The sequence below is a fragment of the Balaenoptera acutorostrata genome, chromosome 8 (genome assembly GCF_949987535.1).
Source record: "Balaenoptera acutorostrata chromosome 8, mBalAcu1.1, whole genome shotgun sequence".
Lineage (NCBI taxonomy): Eukaryota > Metazoa > Chordata > Mammalia > Artiodactyla > Balaenopteridae > Balaenoptera > Balaenoptera acutorostrata.
The window spans coordinates 111142455-111170075 of NC_080071.1; the positions used below are offsets into that span (position 1 = coordinate 111142455).

At 33.6% G+C, this 27621-nt stretch overlaps 1 protein-coding gene across 2 annotated transcripts in view; it reads right to left on the bottom strand.

Annotated features, from left to right (window-relative positions):
- Positions 1-27621, bottom strand: part of DPP10 (dipeptidyl peptidase like 10) — a 690622-nt gene that overhangs the window by 83727 nt on the left and 579274 nt on the right. For both annotated transcript variants that reach the window (XM_057551306.1, XM_057551305.1), the window contains 2 exons: positions 24770-24867; positions 12874-12997 (listed from right to left, as the gene is read on the bottom strand). In XM_057551306.1, coding sequence (XP_057407289.1) covers positions 12874-12997; positions 24770-24867 — 222 coding nt within the window. The remainder of the gene's footprint in view (positions 1-12873; positions 12998-24769; positions 24868-27621) is intronic.

Sequence of the window (27621 nt, forward strand, 5' to 3'; positions counted from 1 at the left end):
ATACAGACAACAGAAAAACATCTAACTAAATCATTCTTTGATTTTCTAGTCGCACTTCAGCAATAATCACCCTTGATATCTGTAAAACACAGACACACACAAAAATATGTCAGTGCCACTGCTCATTAGTGTCACTGAGTTCTGTTAGAATCCACGAGGGTCCAAAACTTCACATGCAATTATCTGTCTTATTATTTCTATTATTGTAGAAAGTAAAAATTGTAAACTCCATAAATGGAATAGAAATATAATAGAATATCAATAAGGTATCAATTCAAGAATATGATAGGGTTCCTATATCTTTTCTTTTGAAGCACTTTACCGATATAGATTTTCCCTATATAGAGATGACAGGCTTTCTCTAACTGGAATACGTATATGCATGAACAATTTTTAAATGACTTTGTAATTGTCTCAGTAAGAAAGCATCCAGAACACTTTAACAAATAAATGATGAAATCCTGGTCAATCTATAAGCCAGCCAGATGAAAAAGGATAATTGAAATAAATTTTCTAATATATGCAAGCTAAACGTAAAGAGTGTCAGCGAAACCCAATAAGTAAATGGCTGATGCATCAACTTTGTTTTCATATCTATGCTCATCATTCCAATCACAGATAAATTTTTTCCTCTTTATTGCTATCTTTTACAGACCATTTAAAAATTATGTTTAAAAATATTGAAGTGTAATTTGCATATAGTGAATGAAATGTACAGATCGTAAGTTTATGTGATGAGTTTTGATAAATGTATTTACATCCCATCAAGATATATGACCTTTACATTTCCAAACACATTTCCTCGTGCCCCTTCACAGTTTCCAAAAAGGCAACTACACTTCCATACCTTTTTCCATAGATTAGTTTTGCCTGTTTTAGAAATTCAGATAATGGGAACCATGTATTATGTACTCTTTTGTGTGGGGCTTCTTTCACACCACGTTTTTGAGATTCATTCATATTGTTCAGTGTATCAGTATTCTGTTTCTTTTTAAATTGCAGAATGGAATGTCACTGTATTCATATGCCTCATTTTGTTTATTCATTTCTTGTTAATGGACAGTTGGATAGTTTCCAGTTTTTAGCTATTGTGAATAAAGCTTCTCTAAAAAAGACTTTTTTAAAACAAATCCTTTGGTGGAAACAGGTTTTTATTTCTCATGCAAATATCTAGGAATGGAGCTCCTGAGATATATATGGACACACATATATATTTATATATGTGTGTTTAACTTTGAGACTACAAAATCATTCTTTTAAAGTAAAGTCACACCTCTACCCACAAAGAATGAGATTTGCAATTCTCCACATCCTTATCAGCAGTTAAAACTGTCACCCTTTTTGTTGTTGTTTTAATTTTATTCATTTTAATGGTATGTAGTGTTACCTCATTATGATTTAATCTTTATTTTCCTAATGTCTAACAATTTTGAGTACTTTTTCATGAATTTGTTACTTCCTTACAAGTTTCTGTTCACACATTTTGACTTTTTCATTGGGTTGTCTTTTAATATTGAAATGTATATATTTCTTCGTCAGATGCACATTTTGAAAAATATTTTCTCCCAGTCTGTGGTTAGCTGTTCGATTTCCTAATAGGGTCTTTGATGAGAAGTTTCTAATTTTGATGATGTCTAATTTATTTTTTTCTTTTATGATAAATGACTACTTTGTCTATTCAATATAGTGAAGTTATATTCCATCTTTTCATCTAGAAGATTGAGAGTACTAGCTTTTAGATTTAAGGCCGTAGTGTGTCTCAGATTAATTTTAGAATATAGTATAAGAAATGTCAACCATCATTGTATTTTCCATCCGGTTATTGATTGTTCCAGTGCCATTTCCCCCTACTGAACTGCTTTGGCACCTATGTTGAAAATCAATTGATCATATAAATATAGATCTATTTCTGGAAACACTATTCAGTTCAATTGATCTATTTGTGTGTTCTTTTGCCTCCACTACAATCTCTAAGTTTCTGTGGCTTTCTGGTTATTCCTGAAATCATGTAGTGCAACTCCTCCAATTATTATCTTTTTTTTTTTTTACTGTATTGATTTAGCTGGTCAGGTCTTTTGTAGTTCCATATGCATTTTAAAACTATCTTGTCTGTTTCTACCAAAAAAAGAAAGTCTGCTGAGATTTTAATTCATATTGTATTGAAACTATAGTACAATTTGAGTAGAATTGACATCTACAACATGAAGCCTTTCAATTCAGGAATGTGGCTTAGCTTCTTCTTTAGGTCTTCTTTAATGACTTTCAGCAATGTTTTAGTTTTCAGTATTAGGATTTTGCCACTCTTTGTTAAATTTATTCCTATGTGCCTAATGTTTTAAAGATTTTAATAGTATTTTTATTTTCCATCATAATATTACCAATCTTAGAAATATATTTTGTTGCTTCTTAAATCTTTATTTTGAAACAGGTGCAAACTTACAGAGAAGTTAAAAGATCAGTTCAAGAAACATCTGCATATCCTTTAGACATATTCCTCATGTATTTATATTGTGCTTCATTTGCTTTATTATTATATATCTCTCTCCGCTGCTTCTAAACTATTTGAGAGGCTGGTAGAAGTCTCTTTTTTCAAAATCAATTAAAAATTAGAAATTTACTTTTTTTCTAAGCAATTTGACAGCAATTCTGAAGTATTGTATCCATTTACCCCTCAATAATTCAGTGAGCATTTCTTAAGAAAATTGTAGTATCCTATATATTTACATATTTTTTACAGTAAAATGATAAAAATCAGGAAAGGGAAAAAACAATTGAAGTTGGTGCCTTGACTTATGAATTGTCATCTATTCTAGTATTTTTGGTAGATTACTTACATTTTATTTATACAATAATATCATCTACAAATAAAGATAATTTTACTTCTTCCTTACCAATCATCATGATAGTTATTCTTTGAAAGTTACTCTGATTAGAGTCTCTAATAAGTTTGCTTAACAGAGTAGAATGTGTATCCCTACCTTATTGTTGATCTTTAGGTGAACAAGGATAATGTTTCACTATTGAGTATAATATTTATTGGTTACTTTGTGGGTATCCTTCATCATATTGGGGATGTTACTTTCTATTCATTTACGTTGAAAGTCATCATGAATGAATGTTGAGTTTTGTCAGTTGCTTTTTCTTCATCTATTAAGATAATTGCTTATTTATTTTTCTATTTTTTTTCTGTTGAAACAGTGAATTACATTGATTTTCAATATAAACTAATCTTAAATTCCAGGGTAAAACCCCATTTAGTCAAGATGCACTATTCTCAGTGTTGTCCAGAATGATATATTAATATGATAAAAAATTTTTTGAATGCAATGTTCATAACAAATATCCATCTAAAATGGTCTCTCTTGCAACGTCCTTGTCTAGTTTTGGTAGCATGATAATGTTACCCTTATAAAAATAAGTTGAGAAGTTCTCTTCATTTTCCACTTTCTAGAGAATGTAGGAATGGTAGAAACTATTCCATTATTCCCCAGTTTTATTGAGATATAATTGACATACAACATAGTATAAGGTGTACAACATAATTATGTGATACATGTATATATTATGAAATGATCACCACAATAAGTTTAGTTAATAGCCATCATCTCATATAGCTAAAAAGTTTTCTCCGTGTCATGAGAACTTTCAAGATTTACTCTTTCAGCAATTTTTAAATATATAATACAGTATTTAACTATAGTCATCATGTTGTACATTACTTCCCCAGAACTTATTACCTTTTAACTGAAGTTGTACCTTTTAAACACCTTTACCCAATTCTCCCACCCCGACTCCTGACTCTAAAAAGCACAAATCTAATCTTTGTTTCTATAAGTTTGCTTTTTTATATTTCATGTATAAGTGAGATCATACAGTACTTGTCTTTTGCTGTCTGACTTATTTCACTTAGCATACATGCCCTCAGGTTCCATCTATGTTGTCACAAATGGCAAAATTTCCTTTTTAATGGCTGAATAGTATTACATTGCATATATATGACATATTTCGTTTATCCATTCATCCACTGATGAATACTTAGGTTTTTTCCCATGTCTTGGTTATTATAAATAATGTTGCAATGACATTGGGGTTGCAAATATCTCTTCAAGATAGTGATTTTATTTCCTTCAGATATATACCCAGAAGTTGAATTGTTGAATCATATAGTAGTTCTGTTTTTAATTTTTTGAGTATCTGCCTTACTGTTTCCCATAGTGGATATACCATATACATTCCCACCACAAAACACAAGGATTCATTTTTCTCCACCTCCTCACCAACACTTGTTATTTTCTGTCTTTTTGATAACAGCCATTCCAACATGTATGAGGTGATAACTCATTATGGTTTTGATTTGCATTTCCCTAATGATTAGAGATGTTGGGCACTTTTCATATACCATTGGTTATTTGAATATCTTCTTTGAAAAATGTCTACTTTAGGTCATTTGCCCATTTTTTAATTGGATTATTACTTTTTTGCTATTGAGGTATATGGGTTCTTTATATATTTTGGATATTAACCCCTTATCAGACATACGATTTGCAGATATTTTCTCCCATTCTGTAGGTTGGTTTTTCATTTTGTTGACTGTTTTTTTGCTGTGCAGAGGCTTTTTAATTTGACATAGTTTATGTTTTATTTTGTTGCTTGTGCTTTAGATGTTATATCCAAAAATCCAATCCAAGACCAAAGTCAAGAAAGTTTTCCCCTTTGTTTTCTTCAAGGATTTTTTATGGATTCATGTCTTTTATTTGTCTTTAATCCATTTAGATTTAATTTCTGTGAATGGTATAAATAGGGGTCCAATTTCATTTTTCTGTATGTGGTTATACAGTTTTCCCAGTACCATTTCTTGAAGAGACTGTCCTTTTCCCATTGCATGTTCTTGGCTCCCTTATCAAATAGCAGTTGGATATATATGTGGCAGTTTATTCCTGGGCTCTCTATTATGATCCATGGGTCTATGTGTCTATTTTTATTCCAGTATTATACTGTTTTAATTAACATAGTTTTTTAGCATAGTTTGAAATCTGGGAGTATGATGCCTCCAGTTTTGATTTTCTTTCACATGATTGCTTTTGCTATTCAGGGTATTTTGTTGCTCCATACAAATTTTAGAATATTTTATTTATTTCTGTAAAAAAATGCCACTGCAATCTGATTTGTATTGCATTAAATCTACAGACGAACATGTTAACAACACTAATTTTTCCAATCCATGAACACAAGACATCTTTTCTTTTTTTTCTGTCTTTCTCAATTTTTTTTGTCAGTGTCCTATAGTTTTCAGTATAGATATCTTTCACCTCCTAAGATAAATTCATTCCTAAATATTTTATTGTTTTGGATTCTATTGTAAATGGGATCATTTTCTTTTATTCTTTTTCAGATAATTTGTTATTATATATAAACAGTACTGAATAATGTATGTTGATTTTGCATCCTGCAACTTTACTGAATTCATTGATTAGATCTAATGGTTTTTGGTGGAGTCTTCAGTATTTTCTATGTATAAAATCATATTGTCTGCAAATAGAGGCAATTTTACTTCTTCCTTTCTAATTCTGATGGATTTTATTTCTTTCTCTTATCTGAAAATCTTTCAGTACTATGTTGAATAAGAGTGGTGAGAGCAGGCATCCTTGTCTTGTTCCTGATCTTAGAGGAAAAGCTTTTAGCTTTTCACCATTGAGTATGAAGTTAGCTATGAGTTTGTCATATATCGACTTTATTGTGTTGCAATATGTTCCCTTTATAGCCACTTTGTTGAGACTTTTTTTCATAAATGGATGTTGAATTTTGTCAAATGCTTTTTTCTGCATCTATTGAGATGATTTTTATCTTTCATTCTATTAATGTGGTGTATCACATTTATTGACTTGCATATGTTGAATCACCTTTACATCTGAGGGATGAATCCCACTTGATCATTGTATATGATCCTTCTAATATGCTTCTGAATTCAGTTTGCTTGTATTTTGTTGAGAATTTTTACATTTATATTCACCAGTGATATGGGTCTTAATTTTCTTTTCTTGTAGCATCTTTGTCTGGCTGCAATATCAGAGTAATGCTTGCCACATAAAATGAGTTTGAGAGTGTCCCCTCCTCTTTGACATTTGGGAAGTGTTTGGAAAGGATTGGTGTTAATTCTTTAAATACTTGGTAATTTTCACCAGTGAAGCCATCTGGTCCTGGGCTTTTCTTTGTTGGGAGGATTTTGATTACTGATTCAATCTCTTTAGTAGTAATTGGTCTGTTCAGATTTTCTATTTCTTCATGATTCATTCTTGGTAGGTTCAATGTTCTTAGGAATTTATCCATTTCTTCTCGGTTGTCCAATTAGTTGGCATATAATTGTTCATAGTTGTCTTCTAAGAACCTTTGTATTTCTGCAATATCTATGTCAGTTGTTATGTTCTCTCTTTCAGTTATAATGTTTAAAAACTTTTAGTCCTGTCTCTTTTTTTCTTGGTCAATCTACTTAAGGTTTGCCAATTTTGTTTATATTTTCAAAGAACCAGCTCTTAGCTTTATGAATTGCTTCTATTGTTTTCCAACTCTCTATTTCATTTGTTTCTCCTCTAATCTTTATTATTTCCTTCCTTCTGCTAATTTTGGGCTTAATTTGTTCTTCTATTTCTAGTTCCTTGAGACATTGAATTAGGTTGTTTTCTGACATCTTTCTATTTTCTTGATGTATATATTAATAGCTATATACTTTCCTCTTAGACCTTCTTCAAATAATTCCCATATCTTTTGGAATATTGTGTTTCCATTATTGTTTGTCTCAAGATACTTTTCTATTTCCCGTTTTATTTTTTATTTGATTCACTGGTTGTTCAAGAGTGTTTGTTTAGTTTCCATGTACTTCTGAATTCTCCAATTTTCCTCCTGTTATTGATTTCTAGTTTCATACCATTGCGATCAGAAAAAAAAACTTGGTATGATTTCAATCTTCAATTTGCTGAGACTTGCTTTGTGGCCTAACATATAATCTATCCTATTAAGAGTTCCATGCGAGCTTGAGAAGAATGTGTATTCTGCTGCTGTTGTATGGGAGTATTCTATACATGTCTATTAGCTCCATTTGCTCTATAGTGTTGTTAAAATCAACTATTTCCTTGATTCTCTCTCTGGATGATATACCCATTGCTGAGAGTGGGGTATTGAATTCTCCGACTATTATTGTATTGATGTCTATTTCTCTTTTTAGTTTTGTTAGTATTTACTTTGGGTAAATGGGTTCTTTATATATTTTGGATATTAACCCCTTATTTTTTGCCACCTTGATGACTCATGTGACCTCTTTTATTCCTTAAGTCATTAAAGGAATCCATCACTGAAGCCACTGGGTCCTGGAGTTTTTGTTGTGGGAAGATTCGTAATCATTAATTAAATTTCTCTAATTGGTATACAACTATTCCAGTGTTTTTACTCTTCATACACTACTTTTGGTTATTTTTACCTCTCAAATAATTTTTTTTCATATCATATACTTGAGAATTTATTGGCATACAACTCCTTTATTACCATTTAAATATTTATAGACTCTACAGTGATGTCCCCTCTCATTCTTATTTTGGTTGAGGTATAGTTGATTTACAATATTATATTATTTTCAAGTGTACAACATAGTGATTCAAAATCTTTATAGATTATACTCCATTTAAACTTATTATAAAATATTGACTATATTCCCTGTGCTGTAAAATATATCCTTACAGCTTATTTATTTTATATATAGTAGTTTGTACCTCTTAATCCCCTATCTTCACTGGTAACCACTAGTTTGTTCTCCATATCTGTGAGTCTGTTTCTGTTTTGTTATATTCATTTGTTTTATGTTTTAGAGTCCACATGTAAGTGATAATATACAGTATTTGTCTTTTTCGTCTGACTTATTTTACTAAGCATAACACGCGCTGGGTCGATCCATATTATTGCAAATAGCAAAATTTCATTCTTTTTTATGGCTGATCAATATTCCATTTTATATATGTGTGTGTGTGTGTGTGTGTGTGTGTGTGTGTGTACCACTTCTTCTTTATCCATTCATTTGTTGATGGACACTTAGGTTGCTTTCATATGTTGGCTATTGTAAATAATGCCACAATGAATATTGTAATGCATGTATCTTTTCAAATTAGTGTTTTGGGGGTTTTTTTTGGATGTATACCCAGAAGTAGAATTGCTGAGTCATAAGGTAGTTCTATTTTTAGTTTTTTGAGGAACCTCCATACTGTTTTCCAAGTGGCTGCAACAATTTACATTTTTACCTACAGTGTACAGGGTTGGCTTTTCTCCACATTCTCCTGAATATTTGTTATTTGTTATCTTTTTGATAACATTATGACAGGTGTGAGGTGATATCTCATTGTGGTTTTGATTTGCATTTCCCTGATGATTAGCAATGTTGAGCACCTTTTCATGTGCCTGTTGGCCATCTGAAGGTCTTCTTTGGGAAAATGTCTATTCAGGTCTTCTGCCCATTTTTTAATTGGGCTTTCTTTTTAGATATTGAGTTGTATGAGCTCTTTATATATTTTGTATATTAATCCCTTATGGGTCATATCATTTGCAAATATTTTCTCCCATTTAGTAGATTATCCTGTGCTTAGCAGAGTGGCGTAGTGGAAGCGTGTTGTTGTCCATTTAGTAGATTCTTTCATTTTGTCAATAGTTTCCTTTGTTGTGCAAAACCTTTTAAGTTTGATTAGGTCTCATTTTTAATTTTTGGTTTTATTTCTTTTGCCTTAGGAGACATATTCAAAAAAAGTATTGCTACAATTTATGTCAAAGAGTGTTCTGCCTATGTTTCCTTCGAGGAGTTTTATGTTTTCAGGTCTTGCATTTAGGTCTTTAATCCATCTTGAATTTATTTTTGTATTGGGCTGGCCAAAAAGTTTATTTAGGTTTTTCCATAACATCTTAGGGAAAAACCGAAATGAAATTTTTGGCCAACCCCAATATATGGTGTGAGGAAATGTTCTAATCTCATGTTTTTATATGTAGCTGCCTAGTTTTCCCAGCACCACTTATTGATAAGACTGCCTTTTCTCCATTGTATATTCTTACCTTCTTTGTCATTAATTAATTGACAATAAGTGTGTGAGTTTATTTCCAGGATATCTATTGTGTTCCATTGATCTATGTCTGTTTTTGTGCCTATATTGTACTTGTTTGATTATTGTAGTTTTGTAGTACAGTCTGAAGGCAGGGAGTGTGGTCCCTCCAGCTCTGTTCTTTCTCAAAATTATTTTGGCTATTCAGAGTCTTTTGTGTTTCCACACAAATTTTAAAATTATTTGTTCTAGTTCTGTAAAAAATGCCATCAGTATATTGACAGGGACCCTTTCATTCTTGAAATTGGTAGTTTGTGGGGTGTTTTTTCTTCATCAGTACAAATAAGGATATATCAATTTTATTCATCTTTTAAAATAATTTCTGCTTTCACCAATTTTCTCTATAGATTGTCTTGTGTTTTATTAATTTGTGCTTTTCTTTTTATATTTCAATCCTTCTAATTATTTTGAGCTAATTTTGTACTTCTTTCTCTAGCTTCATAACTTGGAGATTTACCATTGATTCAATACCTTTTTCCTTTTCTAATATACGCATTTAAAGATATAAACTTCATTTTAAACATCATTTTGCTTCACCCATATATTTGGACCTGCTATGTTTTCATTATGTTTGAATTTAAAATTGTTTTTAATTTCTTTTGTGATTTGTCCTTTAACTTATGAATTATTTAGGAGTATGTTTTTTTAATTTTCCAAATAATTGTCGATTTCCCAAATATCTTTTAGTTACTAATTTCTAATTTAATTCTCTTGTGGTCAAACAATATACTCTGCTTGATTTCACTTTTCGCACTTTGAGATTTTTGAGTATTCCCCTTGCACTTGAAAAGATTGTTTATTATATAGTTGTTGAGTGAAATTTTTCCTAAATATCAATTTGTTTAAGCTGTTGATAGTACTGTCCAGATCTTTTGTTATCATTACAGATTTTTGATTACTTATTTCATCAAATACATTGAAAATAATATTTAAGTCTCAGTATATTTCTATTTCTTCTTTAGTTTTGTCAGCTTTTGCGTAAATATTTAGAAACTTTATTATTAGAAGCATAGGTACTTAGAATTGTTATATCTTCCTAATCAATTCACACTGTATCATTATGAAATTATTCTATTAATATCTCTATTGTATACTACTTTAATTTCCTTAATTACCTTTTTGAAAATTTAAGTACCAGAAATTATTTAATTTTATTCACATATTTACCTTATTTGGCACCTTTATTTCCTTCATTTTGATCTGAGTTTTTATCTGATGTCATTTATTTTAGCTGGAATAACTTCATTTCCTGTTACTTATGCAGATCTTTTTTTTTTTTTTTTTTTTTTTTATGGCTGTGTTGGTTCTTCATTTCTGTGCGAGGGTTTTCTCTAGTTGCGGCAAGTGGGGGCCACTCTTCATCGTGGTGCGCGGGCCTCTCACTATCGCGGCCTCTCTTGTTGCGGAGCACAGGCTCCAGACGTGCAGGCTCAGTAATTGTGGCTCATGGGCCTAGTTGCTCTGCGGCATGCGGGATCCTCCCAGACCAGGGCTCGAACCCGTGTCCCCTGCATTGGCAGGCAGACTCTCAACCACTGCGCCACCAGGGAAGCCCTGCAAATCTACTTTTGATGAATTATCTCAGTTCCAATTTATCTGAAAATATCTTCCTTGTTCTTCATTTTTTAAAGATATTTTCATAGGATGTAGTCCTTTAATAACGACTTCCTTCCATTGCTTTCTGGTTTGCATTGTTTCTGGTGAGACACAGGCCGCAATTCTCATCATTATATTTCCCAATATGTAATGTGTTTTTCTCTCAGGCTACTTTAAATTTCCTGTCTTAATCTTTTGTTTGCATTAATTTATGTACTATGTGGTGACGTATTTTTTTTCTTTGTCTTTATTCTGTTTGAGATTTGCTAACTTCTTGGATATATGGATTAATGGTTTTTCAACAAATTTGATTATTTAAATCATTGTAACATTTTTACATTTTACATTTTTTTTCTGCCCTGGTATCTCAAATTTTGCCTTCTGTATATAAAGTTTTACATATATACCAGTTTATATTGTTCTACAGGTAGTTAAGGCTTTGCTCTTTTCTTTTTCCCCCAGCCTTTTTTCCCTCAAGACTTCTGTTTGAATTATTTATATTTCCTTGACTACAACAGTGTCCAATTTGTTGTTAAGCTCATCCAGGCAATTTTTCATTTCAGACACTGTATTTTTCAGTTTCTGAAACATCATTGTTCTGTTTTTATAGTTTATATTTAGCTACTGAAACTTCTCATCTGTTTACTAATTATGGCAATCCTTTAATTTGTTAAATAACAAAAATAGCTAAAAGTTTTTTAAAATTTTTTTCAGTCTGTTTGTTAATTCCAGTATCTATATCCTTTGTAAGTCTGCTTCTTATTTTGGGGGAGGTGGGTGAGTTATATTTTCTATGTCTCTACATATATAGTATGTTTTAATTGTGTGATTGATATTGTGAATGCTACATTTTTGAGAATTAATTTTTAATTATTTTAAAGAGTAAACTTTGTTCTGGCAGGCAGCTAGTTTACAGGCAGATGAACTCAATTCTTTCAAGGTTTGATTTAAAGATTTATTAGAAGGAGTCTAGAATAGTTCTATTCCTAACACATTTTCTTTCTGGGCTCTGAGTTGAATGCTTAGGGTTTTCATTGAGAGATCTCTATTTTTGCTGTTCATTACTCCAAAGTCTCCAAGTATTGTGCAACTTGCAGATTCTCTATTTGCTTCTCTCTCTGAGGCAGGCCCTTTACTTGCACAGCTAAGCACTGAGATAAAGACTTAAGAGACCTTTACATATATTGCTGAAGTTCTTTTATATATAGCTCCTATCCTGTGGTACTTGTCCTGCAAAATTCAGCCACCACAATAGCCTCAAACTCTGATCCTCCCTGCCTTTTTGGATTAGTGATACACTTGTGCTTTTCTTGGATGCCATCTCCTTGCACTGTGGCCTCAAATGTGTCACCAGTAGGAAGCCATAGCTTCATTTGACCATTTGTGTTTTGACTGCCTTATTGTCCAATGTCTGAATATAGTTGTTTAATATATTTTGTAAAGTGTTATAGTTGATTACTATAGAGATGCAAGGCTGGTAACATTTACTCCATCTTGTCCAGAAGTGTAAGTTTGAAAATTCTGTTGTTAAATAATTGAGAACCCTTTACCAAATACCACATATGTAATATAACAATTTAAACTTATTAAAGTATTCCCTTTACTAAGAACCTTAAAATTACACATATAGAATCTATTGCAGAGTTTATAAAATATGATTATAGAAATTGAAATACAACCTATTTTCAAAACATAGTTGCTGAAGAATCATGTTTTTTTTTTTTTTTACTATTTTTAGATAATTTAAAGACAGAGACACTTATTTTAAAAAACTAATCTGAACTACAGAAAAAAAGATGAATTTTTGGAATTGTTTAAAAATGACAGGAAAGAAATATCACATATTCTCAAGTTAATCACTGTCAAAAAGTAGAGAGAAAGCCTACATTTGAGAATGAAACTAACATGGCTTGGACTACCCTTTATACTATATAAGAATTCATTGTTTTAAACCTTAATTTGTTCTCTTCTGTTTATCATCTATATTTCTTACTTCAAAGTATGGAAGATTTATGAATTAAAGTATACACTCCTAATAGCTTTGGAAGTTAAATATTGAAGTCTTTGCACAAAGAATTGTTTAATTTTCCTTTGAAAGGTAGCATAAACTATTGTATTTTAAGCATAAAGGAAAGTAAATTATACTCACTCTACTACAAGCACCAGTAGTGGTCTCACAGACTGTGAGGATGGAGATGTTCTGAGGTCGATTTAACCATCTGACCACCGTCTTGGTATTGCTTACCCATTTAACCATAGTGATATAGTATTCTCTAGTTCAGAAACAAAATTAAAATTTACATTTAGAGCCAGAGAACGTGTACAGCACCAATAATATACACTTGTTATTTTACATGCAGAATAAATGAAACACTATAAGGATGTCACATCATGTTAATCTCCATTTATATATATATATACACATCTGCTTCTTCAAATATTGACATATATAAATACAAATATATGTGTGTGCATATGTATGTAAACACATGCACATATAAATATATACATAAATATACAGAAAATCTGAGAATAAATTTGAAAGTGAATGATTTCACAGAAGGAAAATTTTTGGAAAAAATAAAAATAATCAAGATAATAGACATTTATAAATAATTTGCTATTTTCTATCGATCAGTACAGTGCTAACATATGTGCAAAATAAGAAAAAAATTTCTAAGCTATATTCTAGTTTACTTTTTCAAAAATTCATTCAATAATCAATTAAGGGCTTCCCTGGTGGCGCAGTGGTTGAGAATCTGCCTGCCAATGCAGGGGACACGGGTTCGAGCCCTGGTCTGGGAGGATCCCACATGCCGCGGAGCGACTGGGCCCGTGAGCCACAATTACTGAGCCTGCGCGTCTGGAGCCTGTGCTCCACAACGAGAGAGGCTGCGATAGTGAGAGGCCTGCGCACCGCGATGAAGAGTGGCCCCCGCTTGCCGCAACTGGAGAAAGCCCTCACACAGAAACAAAGACCCAACACAGCCATAAATAAATAAATAAATAAATAAATAAATAAATAAATAAAATATTTAAAAAATAATAATAATTAAAAGGCAAATCTTATTATTGATTTAATACTTATTTCTTATGTATGACTTCCATGTTATCTCACTTTATCCACAGGACTTGAGCCACAGAGCCATGAACGGTTTGCTTTGGTCTTTTTCCATTACGGGACAATGGAAATATAATCTTACTCATAATATTTTTTACAATATTATTTTTTTAATCTTATTTATTTGAAAAAGTTTAAAACAAAGAAGGAATCAAATTAAAGAATATGAAGGGTTACTGAATTCTTGGTAAAGTGAGGATGCTAATTAGTGGAGCCTATAATGTCCTCACAATGGTTGTAGATTGGGAAAGCTTATATTTTTCCTTTATAGAGTCTATGTCTGGAAATTTACATAATATATCACAAATCCCCCCAACCCACACATAACAAAATGCAATCATTAATACTGATTCAATTTATGATAAAAAGAAAAAAAAATTTCCAACAAAATTGCCCAGTTTCAAAATAGATGAGATGATTTACAAATGGTTTGAAAAATGCCATCCATGAATATTGTCTTAAAATGAATGCATCAGGTTTTTAAGTGACTTTGAAAAAAATCACCTATGAAAGTAAAACCTTGCAATACAAATCACCTCTCCTTAGACACACTGAGTTAGACATTCAGCTACCTGAATCTCACATTTCTAACATTATTGAGTAGTTAGTGTTTCCTCTCAAAAACCGGTTAGCCCATCAAAGTAACAATGTCAGAAGGACAAGCATAACTTGTCATACAGTGAAACTTGCCATATCTTCTTCAATAATCTCTTCAAGCTATCCAGCACCTTTCACAACTAGCTGAGTACCGCTTGAAAACTGCCTAGAAACTCAGTGAAATCATAAAATAAAGTTACCTAAATAAAGTTAACAAGGCAACTTTGAATCAAATATGCTACTGGTTTAGTATTAATCTTCGGCCAAATCAATGGGCCTTGTGATTCTTTAAAGATCTATGTCTTGTTCACTTTCACTGCGCTTTGTTTAAACTGATTTATTTTGCATGCATTACCATATTGGGCAGTGTGAATATTAAAAAGGGGAAAATATAGGCATTAACTTCTAAGAAATTTACCTAGAAGATTTAGCATGGAGAAAAATGATAGTGGATACTATAATTAATCAGGAAAAAAGTGCTGAATTGTGATAATATATATTTCTGAGTAATTGGCATAAATGTTGTGCAAAATTGAAGTAAAAAATAATTTGATTGTTTTAAACAACTGACCAAAGACTGCAAAATCAAGGTGGTAATATTTATTGAAAAATCTGGAGAGAACTGACATATAGAAGAATTTCAAACCTGATCAGAAATTTGTCTCATTTAGCTAAAGTGACTAATATTATATTTTGTGCCAAATGAGAAGAATTAATATGAATGGTTTTTAAAATAAATAACAAGAGGAACAACAAACAAAATTTAAATATTAATTTTGAGTGTTTTCCTTTCAAAGTAGCCCTCAGGTGAAATGTTTTAAGAACATCTTTGTAATGTCTTCCCAGACATTGACACATTACATTAACTACATAAGATGAAAAATCTTGATTTAAAAGAAAATTCATACTTAAAAAACATTAAAATTCAACTGGTGCAAATCTAGTGAATAAATGGTTTTTAAAGAGAACACTAAGTTAGGTATAAAATTAAGTTAAAAATTGTTTACAGTCAAGACACATAATAATCAAACTATCAAAAATTAAAGACAAAATATTAAAAGAAGCAAGGAAAAAGCAACAAAAAACATACAAGGGAATCACCAAAAGGTTAACAGCTGATCTTTCAGCAGAAACTCTGCAAGCCAGAAGGGAGTGGCAGGAAATATTTAAAGTGATGGAAGGGAAAGACCTACAACCAAGATTACTCTACCCAGCAAAGATCTCATTCATATTCGACGGAGAAATTAAAACCTTTAGAGACAAGCAAAATCTAAGAGAATTCAGCTCTACCAAACCAGCTATACAACAAATGCTAAAGGAACTCCTCTAAGTGGGAAACACAAGAGAAGAAAAGGACCTATAAAAACAAACCCAAAACAATTAAGAAAATGGTCATAGGAACATACATATGGATAATTACCTTAAATGTGAATGGATTAAATGCTCCAACCAAAAGACACAGGCTTGCTGAATGGATACAAAAACAAGACCCATCTATATGCTGTCTACAAGAGACCCACTTCAGACCTACGGACACATACAGACTGAAAGTGAGGGGATGGAAAAAGACATTCCATGCAAATGGAAATCAAAAGAAAGCTGGAGTAGCAATACTCATATCAGATAAGATAGATTTTAAAATAAAGAATGTTACAAGAGACAAGGAAGGATACTGCATAACGATCAAGGGATCAATCAAAGAAGAAGATATAACAATTATAAATATATATGCACCCAACATAGGAGCACCTCAATACATCAGGCAACTGCTAACAGCTCTAAAAGAAGAAATCGACAGTAACACAATAATAGTGGGGGACTTTAACACCACACTTAGACCAATGGACAGATCACCCAAACAGAAAATTAATAAGGAAACACAAGCTTTAAATGACACAATAGACCAGATAGATTTAATTGATATTTATAGGACATTCCATCCAAAAACTGCAGATTACACCTTCTTCTCAAGTGTGCATGGAACATTCTCCAGGATGGATCACATCTTGGATCACAAATGAAGCCTCAGTAAATTTAAGAAAATTGAAATCATATCAAGCATCTTTTCTAACCACAACACTATGAGATTAGAAATCAATTACAGGAAAAAAACGTAAAACACACAAACATATGGAGGCTAAACACTACATTACTAAATAGCCAAGAGATCACTGAAGAAATCAAAGAGGAAATCAAAAAATACCTAAAGACAAATGACAATGAAAACATGACGATCCAAAACCTATGGGATGCAGCAAAAGCAGTTCTAAGAGGGAAGTGTATAGCAATACAATCCTACCTCAAGAAACAAGAAAAATCTCAAATAAACGATCTAACATTACACCTAAAGGAACTAGAGAAAGAAAAACAAATAAAACCCAAAGTTAGCAGAAGGAAAGAAATCATAGAGATTGGAGCAGAAATAAATGAAATAGAAACAAAGAAAACAATAGAAAATATCAATAAAACTAAAAGCTGGTTCTTTGAGAAGATAAACAAAATTGATAAACCATTAGCCAGACTCATCAAGAAAAAGAGGGAGAGGACTCAAATCAGTAAAATTAGAAATGAAATAGGAGAAGTTACAACACACACTGCAGAAATACAGAGCATCCTAAGACACTACTACAAGCAACTCTATGCCAAGAAAATGGACAACCTGGAAGAAATGGACAAATTCTTCGAAAGGTATAACCTTCCAAGACTGAACCAGGAAGAAATAGAAAATTTGAACAGACCAATCACAAGTAATGAAATTGAAACTGTGATTAAAAATCATCCAACAAACAAAGCCCAGGACCAGATGGCTTCACAGGTGAATTCTATCAATCATTTAGAGAAGAGCTAACACCCATCCTTCTCAAACTCTTCCAAAAAATTGCAAAGGAAGGAACACTCCCAAACTCATTCTATGAGGCCACCATCACCCTGATACCAAAACCAGACAAAGATACTACAAAAAGAGAAAATTACAGACCAATATCACTGATGAAAATAGATGCAAAAATCCTCAACAAAATACTAGCAAACAGAATCCAACAACACATTAAAAGGATCATACACCACGATCAAGTGGGATGTATCCCAGGGATGCAAGGATTCTTCAATATATGCAAATCAATCAATGTGATACACCATATTAAGGAATTGAAGAATAAAAACCATATGATCATCTCAATAGTTGTAGAAAAAGCTTTTGACAAAATTCAACACCCATTTATGATAAAAACTCTTCAGAAAGTGGTGATAGAGGGAACCTACCTCAACTTAATAAAGGCCATATATGACAAATGCACAGCAAACATCATTCTCAATGGTGAAAAACTGAAAGCACTTCCTCTAAGATCAGGAACAAGACAAGGATGTCCACTCTCACAACTATTATTCAACACAGTTTTGGAAGTCCTAGCCACAGCAATCAGAGAAGAAAAAGAAATAAAAGGAATCCAAATTGGAAAAGAAGAAGTAAAATTGTCACTGTTTGCAGATGGCATGATACTATACATGGAGAATCCTAAAGATGCCACCAGAAAACTACTAGAGTTAATCAGTGAATTTGTTAAAGTTGCTGGATACAAAATTAATGCACAGAAATCTCTTGCATTCCTATACACTCATGATGAAAAATCTGAAAGAGAAATTAAGGAAACACTCCCATTTACCACTGCAACAAAAAGAATAAAATATCTAGGAATAAACCTACCTAGGGAGACAAAAGACTTGTAGGCAGAAAACTATAAGACACTGATGAAAGAAATGAAAGATGATACCAATAGATGGAGAGATATACTATGTTCTTGGATTGGGAGAATCAACATTGTGAAAATGACTATACTACCCAAAGCAATCTACAGATTCAATGCAATCCCTATCAAATTACCAATGGCATTTTTTACAGAACTAGAACAAAAAATCTTAAAATTTGTATGGAGACACAAAAGACCCCGAATAGCCAAAGCAGTCTTGAGGGAAAAAAACAGAGCTGGAGGAATCAGACTCCCTGACTTCAGACTATACTATAAAGCTACAGTAATCAAGACAATATGGTACTGGCACAAAAACAGAAACATAGATCAATGGAACAAGATAGCAAGCCCAGAGATAAACCCATGCACCTATGGTCAACTAATCTATGGCAAAGGAGACAAGGATACACAATGGAGAAAAGACAGTTTCTTCAATAAGTGGGGCTGGGAAAACTGGACAGCTACATGTAAAAGAATGAAATTAGAACACTCCCTAACACCATACACAAAAATAAATTCAAAATGGATTAGAGACCTAAATGTAAGACCTGACACTATAAAACTCTTAGAGGAAAACATAGGAAGAACACTCTTTGACATAAATCACAGCAAGATCTTTTTTGATCCACCTCCTAGAGTAAAGACAATAAAAACAAAAATAAACAAATGGGACCTAATGAAACTTCAAAGCTTTTGCACAGCAAAGGAAACCATAAACAAGACGAAAAGACAACCCTCAGAATGGGAGAAAATATTTGCAAATGTATCAACGGACAAAGGATTAATCTCCAAAATATATAAACAGCTCATGCAGCTCTATATTAAAAAAACAAACAACCCAATCCAAAAATGGGCAGAAGACCTAAACAGACATTTCTCCAAAGAAGACATACAGATGGTCAAGAAGCACATGAAAAGCTGCTCAACATCACTAATTATTAGAGAAATGCAAATCAAAAGCACAGTGAGGTATCACCTCACACCAGTTAGAATGGGCATCATCAGAAAAGTCTACAAACAACAAATGCTGGGGAGGGTGTGGAGAACAGGGAACCCTCTTGCACTGTTGGTGGGAATGTAAATTGATACAGCCACTATGGAGAACAGTATGGAGGTTCCTTAAAAAACTAAAAATAGAACTACCACACGACCCAGCAATCCCACTACTGGGCATATACCCAGAGGAAAACGTAATTCAAAAAGACACATGTACCCCAATATTCATTGCAGCACTACTTACAATAGCCAGGTCATGGGAGCAACCTAAATGCCCATCGACAGATGAATGGATAAAGAAGATGTGGTACATATATACAATGGAATATTACTCAGCCATAAAAAGGAACGAAATTGGGTCATTTGTAGAGACGTGGATGTATCTAGAGACTGTCATACAAAATGAAGTAAGTCAGAAAGAGAAAAACAAATATCGTATATTAACGCATATATGTGGAACCTAGAAAAATGGTACAGATGAACCAGTTTGCAGGGCAGAAAGTGAGACACAGATGTAGAGAACAAACGTATGGACACCAAGGGGGGAAAGCAGCAGGGGGGTGGGGGTGGTGGTGTGATGAATTAGGAGATTGGGATTGACATGTATACACTGATGTGTATAAAATGGATGACTAATAAGAACCTGCTGTATAAAAAAAAAAATAAAGTTCAAAATTTCAAAAAAAAAGAAAAACAAACAAAAATTATTTACAGTCATACCACTTACATTTCTCTTTGATTAAATAATATGATTTTGTGTGTTTGTACATAAAGTATCTTATGTTCATAAGCAAAGTTTAGTCTTATGTGAGATATCTTAGTACATATATTCATAAGGATGAGAGATCTCCCCAAAATAGAACTTGTAAAGTCCACTGGGGTAATTTCCAACCATTGAGGTTTCCATAATAAAGTGTTGGAAATATCCAAAATGAAAGATAAGTAGAACTTGGCACGTAAGAAGGGAGAAAAGATATTTACTAACTAAATTACATCCTGTATTCTTTCTTTGTTCCAAGGTCCTAGGTGCACATCTTATGATTTATAAAGACTTGTTCAGTTTGCTTATAAGTATTCAGGGTTCCTCTGAATGAGGAAATAAGGAAGTGCCGTTACCTGAAAATGCCACACTCCTTGGCCTGCCTGCTGCAGATGTGGCTGTCCTCCTGGAACTCCATCTCATGAACACATTAGATCTGGTGTCCCATGACCAGTGGCCAGCGAAAGTGTCCCTTCCTTATAACTGGCTTTCCTGCTTGTTCCTAGTCTCCATGGCTCTGGATTACCCAGGAAGTCCTCGAGGATCTGGTCCTCTTGAGCCACAGAGACAGAGACAAGCGGGTTAGAGGGATTGCACTCAAGTCAAGAAAGACTTTCTATTAGCTGGGTGGTCTGGCACAAGAGATCTAATTGTTCACAAGGGTATGTGGAATGGAGGCAATAGCATCTCCAGCAGACAGGTAGATTAGCAGTCACACCTGTGTTTTCACTGGCTTCCTGTCCAATCACTGCTCTTTGTTCACAACAGTCTTTGTGCACATATGGTTACTCTGAGCTCACTCTCTTCCAGATAACCCAAGATCTCTGCCCACAAGTGTATTGTGATGACATTCATGACCAACTCATAGCTCGTGTCCTCCAAAGACCTCTGTTAATATCCATGCTTTACTTGTAAGAAGGGTCACTTCCATCAACACAGATAAATTTATTAATTAGATTTTATTGGAAGGTATAGACATTCACTGGCAGAATAAGAGACGCAGACTAGACATACTTCAATTAAATAGGAAGAAAAACCATGGCAGTTCAAGCCCAGAATGACAGGGGCAATATGACAGTATCATATCAATGAAACAGGATGAGAACAATGTGTCACAAAGGGTGGATGACTAAAGAAAGATTTCTGGTAAGTAAAATGTCAAAGGCAGAGAGTGAGGAGAACCTAAAGACAAACCACTGTCTTTATTCTTCAGCCTGGAGATGAATGAACACAGGAGATAACCACTTCTCCAAAACAATGTGACAAGTCCCTAAATCTGCATGATTCATTATTATAAAAATATTTCCTCTAAAAGTTAACTATGTATTTTTAAGTTCATACTTAAATTCTCCAATAAAGGTACATAGGCTTGCAATACCTATGGGAATACTGTCACTAATAAATATGGGAAAATTGCTGTTAATACTGGTACCAACAAACTATTTAGTTTGTATATTTATAGAGCTAACATTTTCAAAAAATAAAAAGAATTTGTGTTAGCTTAGAATGATTTAAGAATACTGTGGTAAATAAAATTAGGAAGACAGATAAAGGAAAATAAGTTACAGGGGATACCCAGGTGTCACCAAGGGTAAACTCCATGTCCAAAATACACTGATGCAAACAGTTGAAACATGATTCGTTGCACAATCTACAATGCACTTGAGAAAAATATCGCAGGTTTTCAGGAAAAGTACAAGTATTACTTAGGTAAACCATAGATGCGTGTGCATGTGTGTGTGGAGAAAGAGAGAGAGACAGAGAGATTGAAAGACACACACCACACACACACAAAGGCAGAGAGAAAGAGACAGGGAAAGAAACAGAACTAGAAACAGAGACAGAACACTTTTCACATGGCTTCAGAGAAATTATTGTGTGTTCTTCTGGACATCTCCAACACATCCCTAAAGTAATAAGAATGATAAATTTTCAGGCAAATATTATCCTTAAATCATGTCTGTTGAATATTCCCCATTTGCCAGATCTATTCTCGAATTTGCCCCTTACCACTCACCCCCACGGTCTCCAGAGGCTGGCCTCTACAACGAGGCTCCCTAGCCCAAGAGAGACTTCTGGAGGAACTCAAAGCTTTAGAGGAGACAGTTCAGAGTGTTTATTGCCAGGACCCACTCCCTATTAGGGCCCGGTTTGGCAATGACTTAATTGTTCTACCTGTGGACAGGTCCTGTTGGTCCATTCTGTTCTTCAGTTACAAGCCTCTTCAGGTTTCCTAAGTGAGCCTGCCCTTGCTCCTTCAGTCCTGGGGCAGTAAAAGCTTTCTGCTATTGCAGACTCTGTGTTGCTTTCCCATCCCTTGTGAGTTTCCTTTTAATCCCATGCATATCTTTGTTAATAGTCCCTTAATTAACTGCACTTCAATTACCCCTCTTGAGTGTTTTTAATTTCGAGGACCCTGACCAATAAATTATGGAAAATGTTATGCTCTTTTAGATCTCAAATGTCTATCTAACTAGGGAGGGCACAATAGTTTTCTAGCAAATTTCCATATGGCTAAAGTACTAAGTGTTAAATATTATAGATATTGATAATGCTAAAACAAAATCAAGGAAAAGTATGAGTTTAGTTTCCATTTGATCTGCAGATAAATGCAGCACTGTTTGATTTGCACCATGGATAGCTCTCTTTTGTTCACGTTTGTGTGTTTGCAGGCCCAACAAAGTAATACCGGTGCTCAGAGAGGTTAAATGCAGATGATAGGAAATTGGACTAAAGCTTTCACCAGGAACAAATGAGTAAGGAAACATAAAAACTGAATATTCCTGGGGAATATTGAAGAAAACATTCTGAAGTAAATTTTGGTCTTGAGTTTTCCAACAAAAAGAGTAAATCATACACTTTGGTGCACCAAAAGTGCCAGAAGTGCCTATTGTGGTTTCACATGCCACGACCGGCACTTACATAACTACGAGGCAGAAAAAGGAAACATGTTACATACATTGTGCAGATAAGGTATTACCTGACTGTCCCAAATGTAGACCAAGTTCACTGCTAAACCAGCATACCTGAATTACAGTTAAGAACTTTTTCTTCACAGGATTTTTCCTCATTCTTAGAAGGATCTAGTATACCATTCTATGTACTGGATTTCCAACATCTAAAGATATGTGATATCTTTTCGCAATGCGTGACTAATCTGATTACATTGTACCTCAAATATTAAACAGATATATGCTTAACTAATACTCTAATAATGACAATTGATTCTGTCTTTATGAATCTTTGTATTTGATGACACTGCTATGTCCTACCTGGTGAACTCATTAGAAAGACTCTTAGGTAACAGCATCAAGGTCAGGAATCACTACCTTCTATTAGAAAGAAACCTGGATATTATAAAATTGACTTCCATTTCAAAGATTTAAAAACCTGATAAAAATGAGAAATTATTATTTTAAGATTAGGGTATTCAGGCTTAGAGAGAGGTATAGTGACTTATCCAAGGTCACACAATAAAGTGGTAATAGAGATGTGACTCAAACACTCCAGGTTAGTGCTCTTTATTGTTAATTCAGAGCACTGAACAAATCAGAGAAAAAGATAAGCCTTAAGGATCACATAAAATATTAATAATTTTCATAATTGCTTCATTTGTGTCCAAATATTTCATGACTGGTAAACCAAGCTCAGAAGTAGAAGTTTCAACTGATTTAGTCAACTGTACTGTATTCTATATGTCAATTTTAATGACCCTGTAAGATCTTTCATCACAACCTAGATGAAATGCTCTATAACTTGAAACAGGCTTTACTTTACTTTCTACCTCTGCTACCAACTAATCTTAAGCATACTTTTTCTTTGGGCCCCATCTTTTCCATCAATAATAGGAACAGTTTATATTAGATCATTAATGGGGACCTTTCCAGTGTAAGCATTCCATATATTTTTAATAACTTTTCAAGTAGGAAAAATTTCTACATGCTAAAGGTTGCACTATCTGTGAAAATTCCAAATATGATGAAATTTTCCCAAATATGTCAATGGAACACTGAATGGAATTTCTACTTGAATCAGTCACCCTGTGATTATTTTTGATGTCATCAAAACAAACTCTAAGCTTAGCCTTATACCATTCAATATAGTATAAAACTATTTTCCTAAATCAGCTGCCTATTCCAGCTCCAGGACTGCTGTAAATTTTCACAGGATTAAAATATTTGAAAGAATCACCTTTGAAGTCTGAGACCACTCTGGATTTCACAATCCACATGGTCATTTGATTAGTTGTTCAAATATTGGAAATTTTGCTAATATTAAAATTATGTTTCTGACCCATAAAATGTGTTTCTTTTCTCCCCACTCAGACTTAAATAAGCAGGATTCTTATGTAGGATATTTCAAAACAAAATCTCATTAAATTTCTCTGCGTGGAAAACAAAGCTAGGGAATCATTGATTGGCAAGTTACAGGGTAAAAGTTGGAAAATTACACACATTTTAGGAAGATTATACTCTTTGAAAGAGGACCATTTAAAAACATTGAGTGACTATTTTCAGGAAGAAAATTCAGTGGAAAATTATCCTTTGTCCCCATCTCTCTGTCACATCTCCTGCCAAAGAGCTAATTCTTGGTATTAGTATATTTAGTCATTTTGTGGTGCTGGTAATGACCTCAAAACTCTAAATGCTTCCTGGGAACAACAAGAGATCCAGAATGAGTTCATTCCTGCACTAATGGACACAACCTCAGTTTTATTTTTAAGTGAATTTGTTGAGCTGATCACATCTCTCTCTAAATTGCAACAAAATGATAATTGGAGTTAAAAGATCTATCTTCCGGTAAAAGTGAAATTGAAATTACATACCTTGATTTAAAGTTATCAGGTGGCATGAGTTCCAAAGTATGAGTTGGTCCATATAGGTTTACAACATATAATTTGATTGTTGGGTTCACTTGACCTGCCTTTGAGAAAATGAAAGTTGCAATGCAAATACATTATTAGAATATATTGAGAAAGAAAGAAAATGCATTTTTAAATAGATCTTTATTGGAGAATAATTCCTTCACAATACTGTGTTAGTTTCTGTTGTACAACAAAGTGAATCAGCCATCCCCCATCCCCTCCCTCTTGCATCCCCCTCCTATCCCACCCCTCTAGGTCATGGCAAAGCACCGAGCTAATCTCACTGTGCTATGCTGCTGCTTCCCACTAGCTATCTATTTTACATTTGGTAGTGTATATATGTCCATGCCACTCTCACTTTGCCCCAGCTTCCCTCCCCCACCCCTGACACCGTGTCCTCAAGTCCATTCTCTGTCTACATCTTTATTCCTGCCCTGCCACTGGTTCATCAGTACTAATTTTTTTTTGTTTGTTTACATTCTATATATATGAGTAAGTCAGAAAGAGAAAAGAAAATGCATTTTGATTCTTTTACAATTTTGTGTTAGAATGGGGAAAAAAGTTTAATTTCTCTGAAGTAGAAATGATTTTAAATTCAACAACTTGATTGCTTTCAATTGTTTTTGTAGATTGCTGCTTCTCTAGCATTTTAGTCAGACAATTAAAGGTGACAGAAAATCATGATGACTTTACTCATTAGGCAATGCTGTGTGTTCTTCCCCTAGAATGACACCAGAAGGGCTGGTTTTACAAAACAACTAGTAGATAAAGCAGCTGTTCACACTATAGGATACGAAAAGCAAAGGAAAGAAAGCTTGGCTAATTTAAAAAAAAAAAAGAAGAAGAACAAGAAAGAAAAAGAAAACCTACCCAATCCCACTGCCACATGTTTAAAATTCCACAATACCTAATTTCTTCCATGCATTAATCATCATAGGTTTTCTTTTAAATTATAATGAATACTAAATGAGGTATAAATGTCCCTTGGGATGTGGGCCATGGAGCAGAATGCCCTCACTGTGTACCTGGCATGAAGACTAGAAAGACAGTGGTAAGAAAATGTAATTTGAGTTTATTAAATCAAAATTTATGAAATAATAACTAGGCTGTATAGCAGTTTGTATGCTTCTGGCTCCTACTAAGTGTTAAAGCATCACATGAATTATCTTATTATATGTTCCTACTACAGTCCTAAGACCTATTTATAACCATTCTCCAGATGAAAATGGAGAAGCTTAGCAAATTGTGCAGGGTGAAACATCCAGTAACTGAGGGAGCTAGTATTTAACCCCAGGATGCTCTTAACTGCTCTAGATTTGCTTCCATTCATTCCTAGGCAATGGCCTTCAAAGTTTTTCTAAATACACTGTGAACTCTTAGGGAGCAGAAATGGGAACTTACGCCAATATAGCTCAAGCAGGTAGGATGAATGAACCTGAAACAATGTTTATGTGAATAAACATTCACATAAACAGAATAAATAACAGAATCAATTGGCTACTTGTGGCTCATTGTGTTTCTAAACAATACACCAGTATCACTGTGGTGTAGCTGCTTTGTGAAGAGAAGACCATGTGAGATATACAGAGAAGGACAAGGAAATTAAAAATGAGTTGATTTAAAAGACCTGACACAAATCTAAAGGGAATGATAACACTGATTTAAAGATACCAAAGAAAGATTCATGTTCAAGGAACTGGTACTGACAAAACCCAGAGTTAAATCAGGAGCAGAAGCAACGTAATGCATCCCACCAATAATCAGTAATCGCTCCTCAAGAATGTTTTGTTAAGTTATTAAAAATAATGGGCATGGAGGGGAGGGAGGAGTGATGAATAGACGAAGTAACAGGATTTGTAGAGCAGTGACAAACACTCTGTACTTTTCATTACACAAATGTCCAAAACCATAACGCACAACAACAAGGTTGAACTGGAATGTAAACTCTGTAGTTTGGGTGATTATGATGCGTCAATGGAGCTTCACCAATTACATCAAACACACAACTCCGATGGGGACGCTGAGTGGGAGCTGGGGGTATATGGCACAAACACCTTCCTTCCCCTCAAGTCTGCTATGCATCTTAACCTGCCCTTAAAAAATAAAGTCTTCATTAAAACAATGACTAGCACATCTGTGGGAGCGTATCACACACATCAGAAGTTTGATCCAAAGAAAGGAGTCCAGAAAGGCTTTCATTTTAGAAATGCAGTGACTATAAAGAGAGATTATGAAAATGGTTCATATGATAAAGTGCTTCCTGGAAAATAAGCTATGAGCCTGCCTCACAGAGAAGGCTCAGGTGTCAAATTTTGTAAAGCTTTTTATTGCTCTAAAACCCTCCAGTGCTTGGGTTCATCTGTTTTGGGCAATTTAGCCTACTACCTCATTTAGGAGGTCCCTTTCACATCACTTTTGTTTTAATTCAATTGCCATGTTTCTCCCTGAAGGTATTGGGCTTTCCCTGTATTTTTTGAGTCTAACCATTTCTCTAGCTTGATCAGGTATGTTAAAATTTAGAGCTGGGGCAGAGTATTTAGTAGTGTCATTCAAAGTGCTTTTTTTAAACCAGCAGCATCAATTAGAACAATAGAAACACAAATTCATGGGCCCCAAACGGACAGACCTATATTCAGACCCAGAATCAGAATCTTTGGGTGTGGACCTAAAAATCTGTGTTGTAACAGGATTTCCAGATGATTATAATTAGTATGCAAATGTTGCTAAAACACTGATATATGTGCATATATCTACATATAGATATATACTACTGCTCAGCAGTTATTAAAGGTGAACTTGCATGAAAATCATCC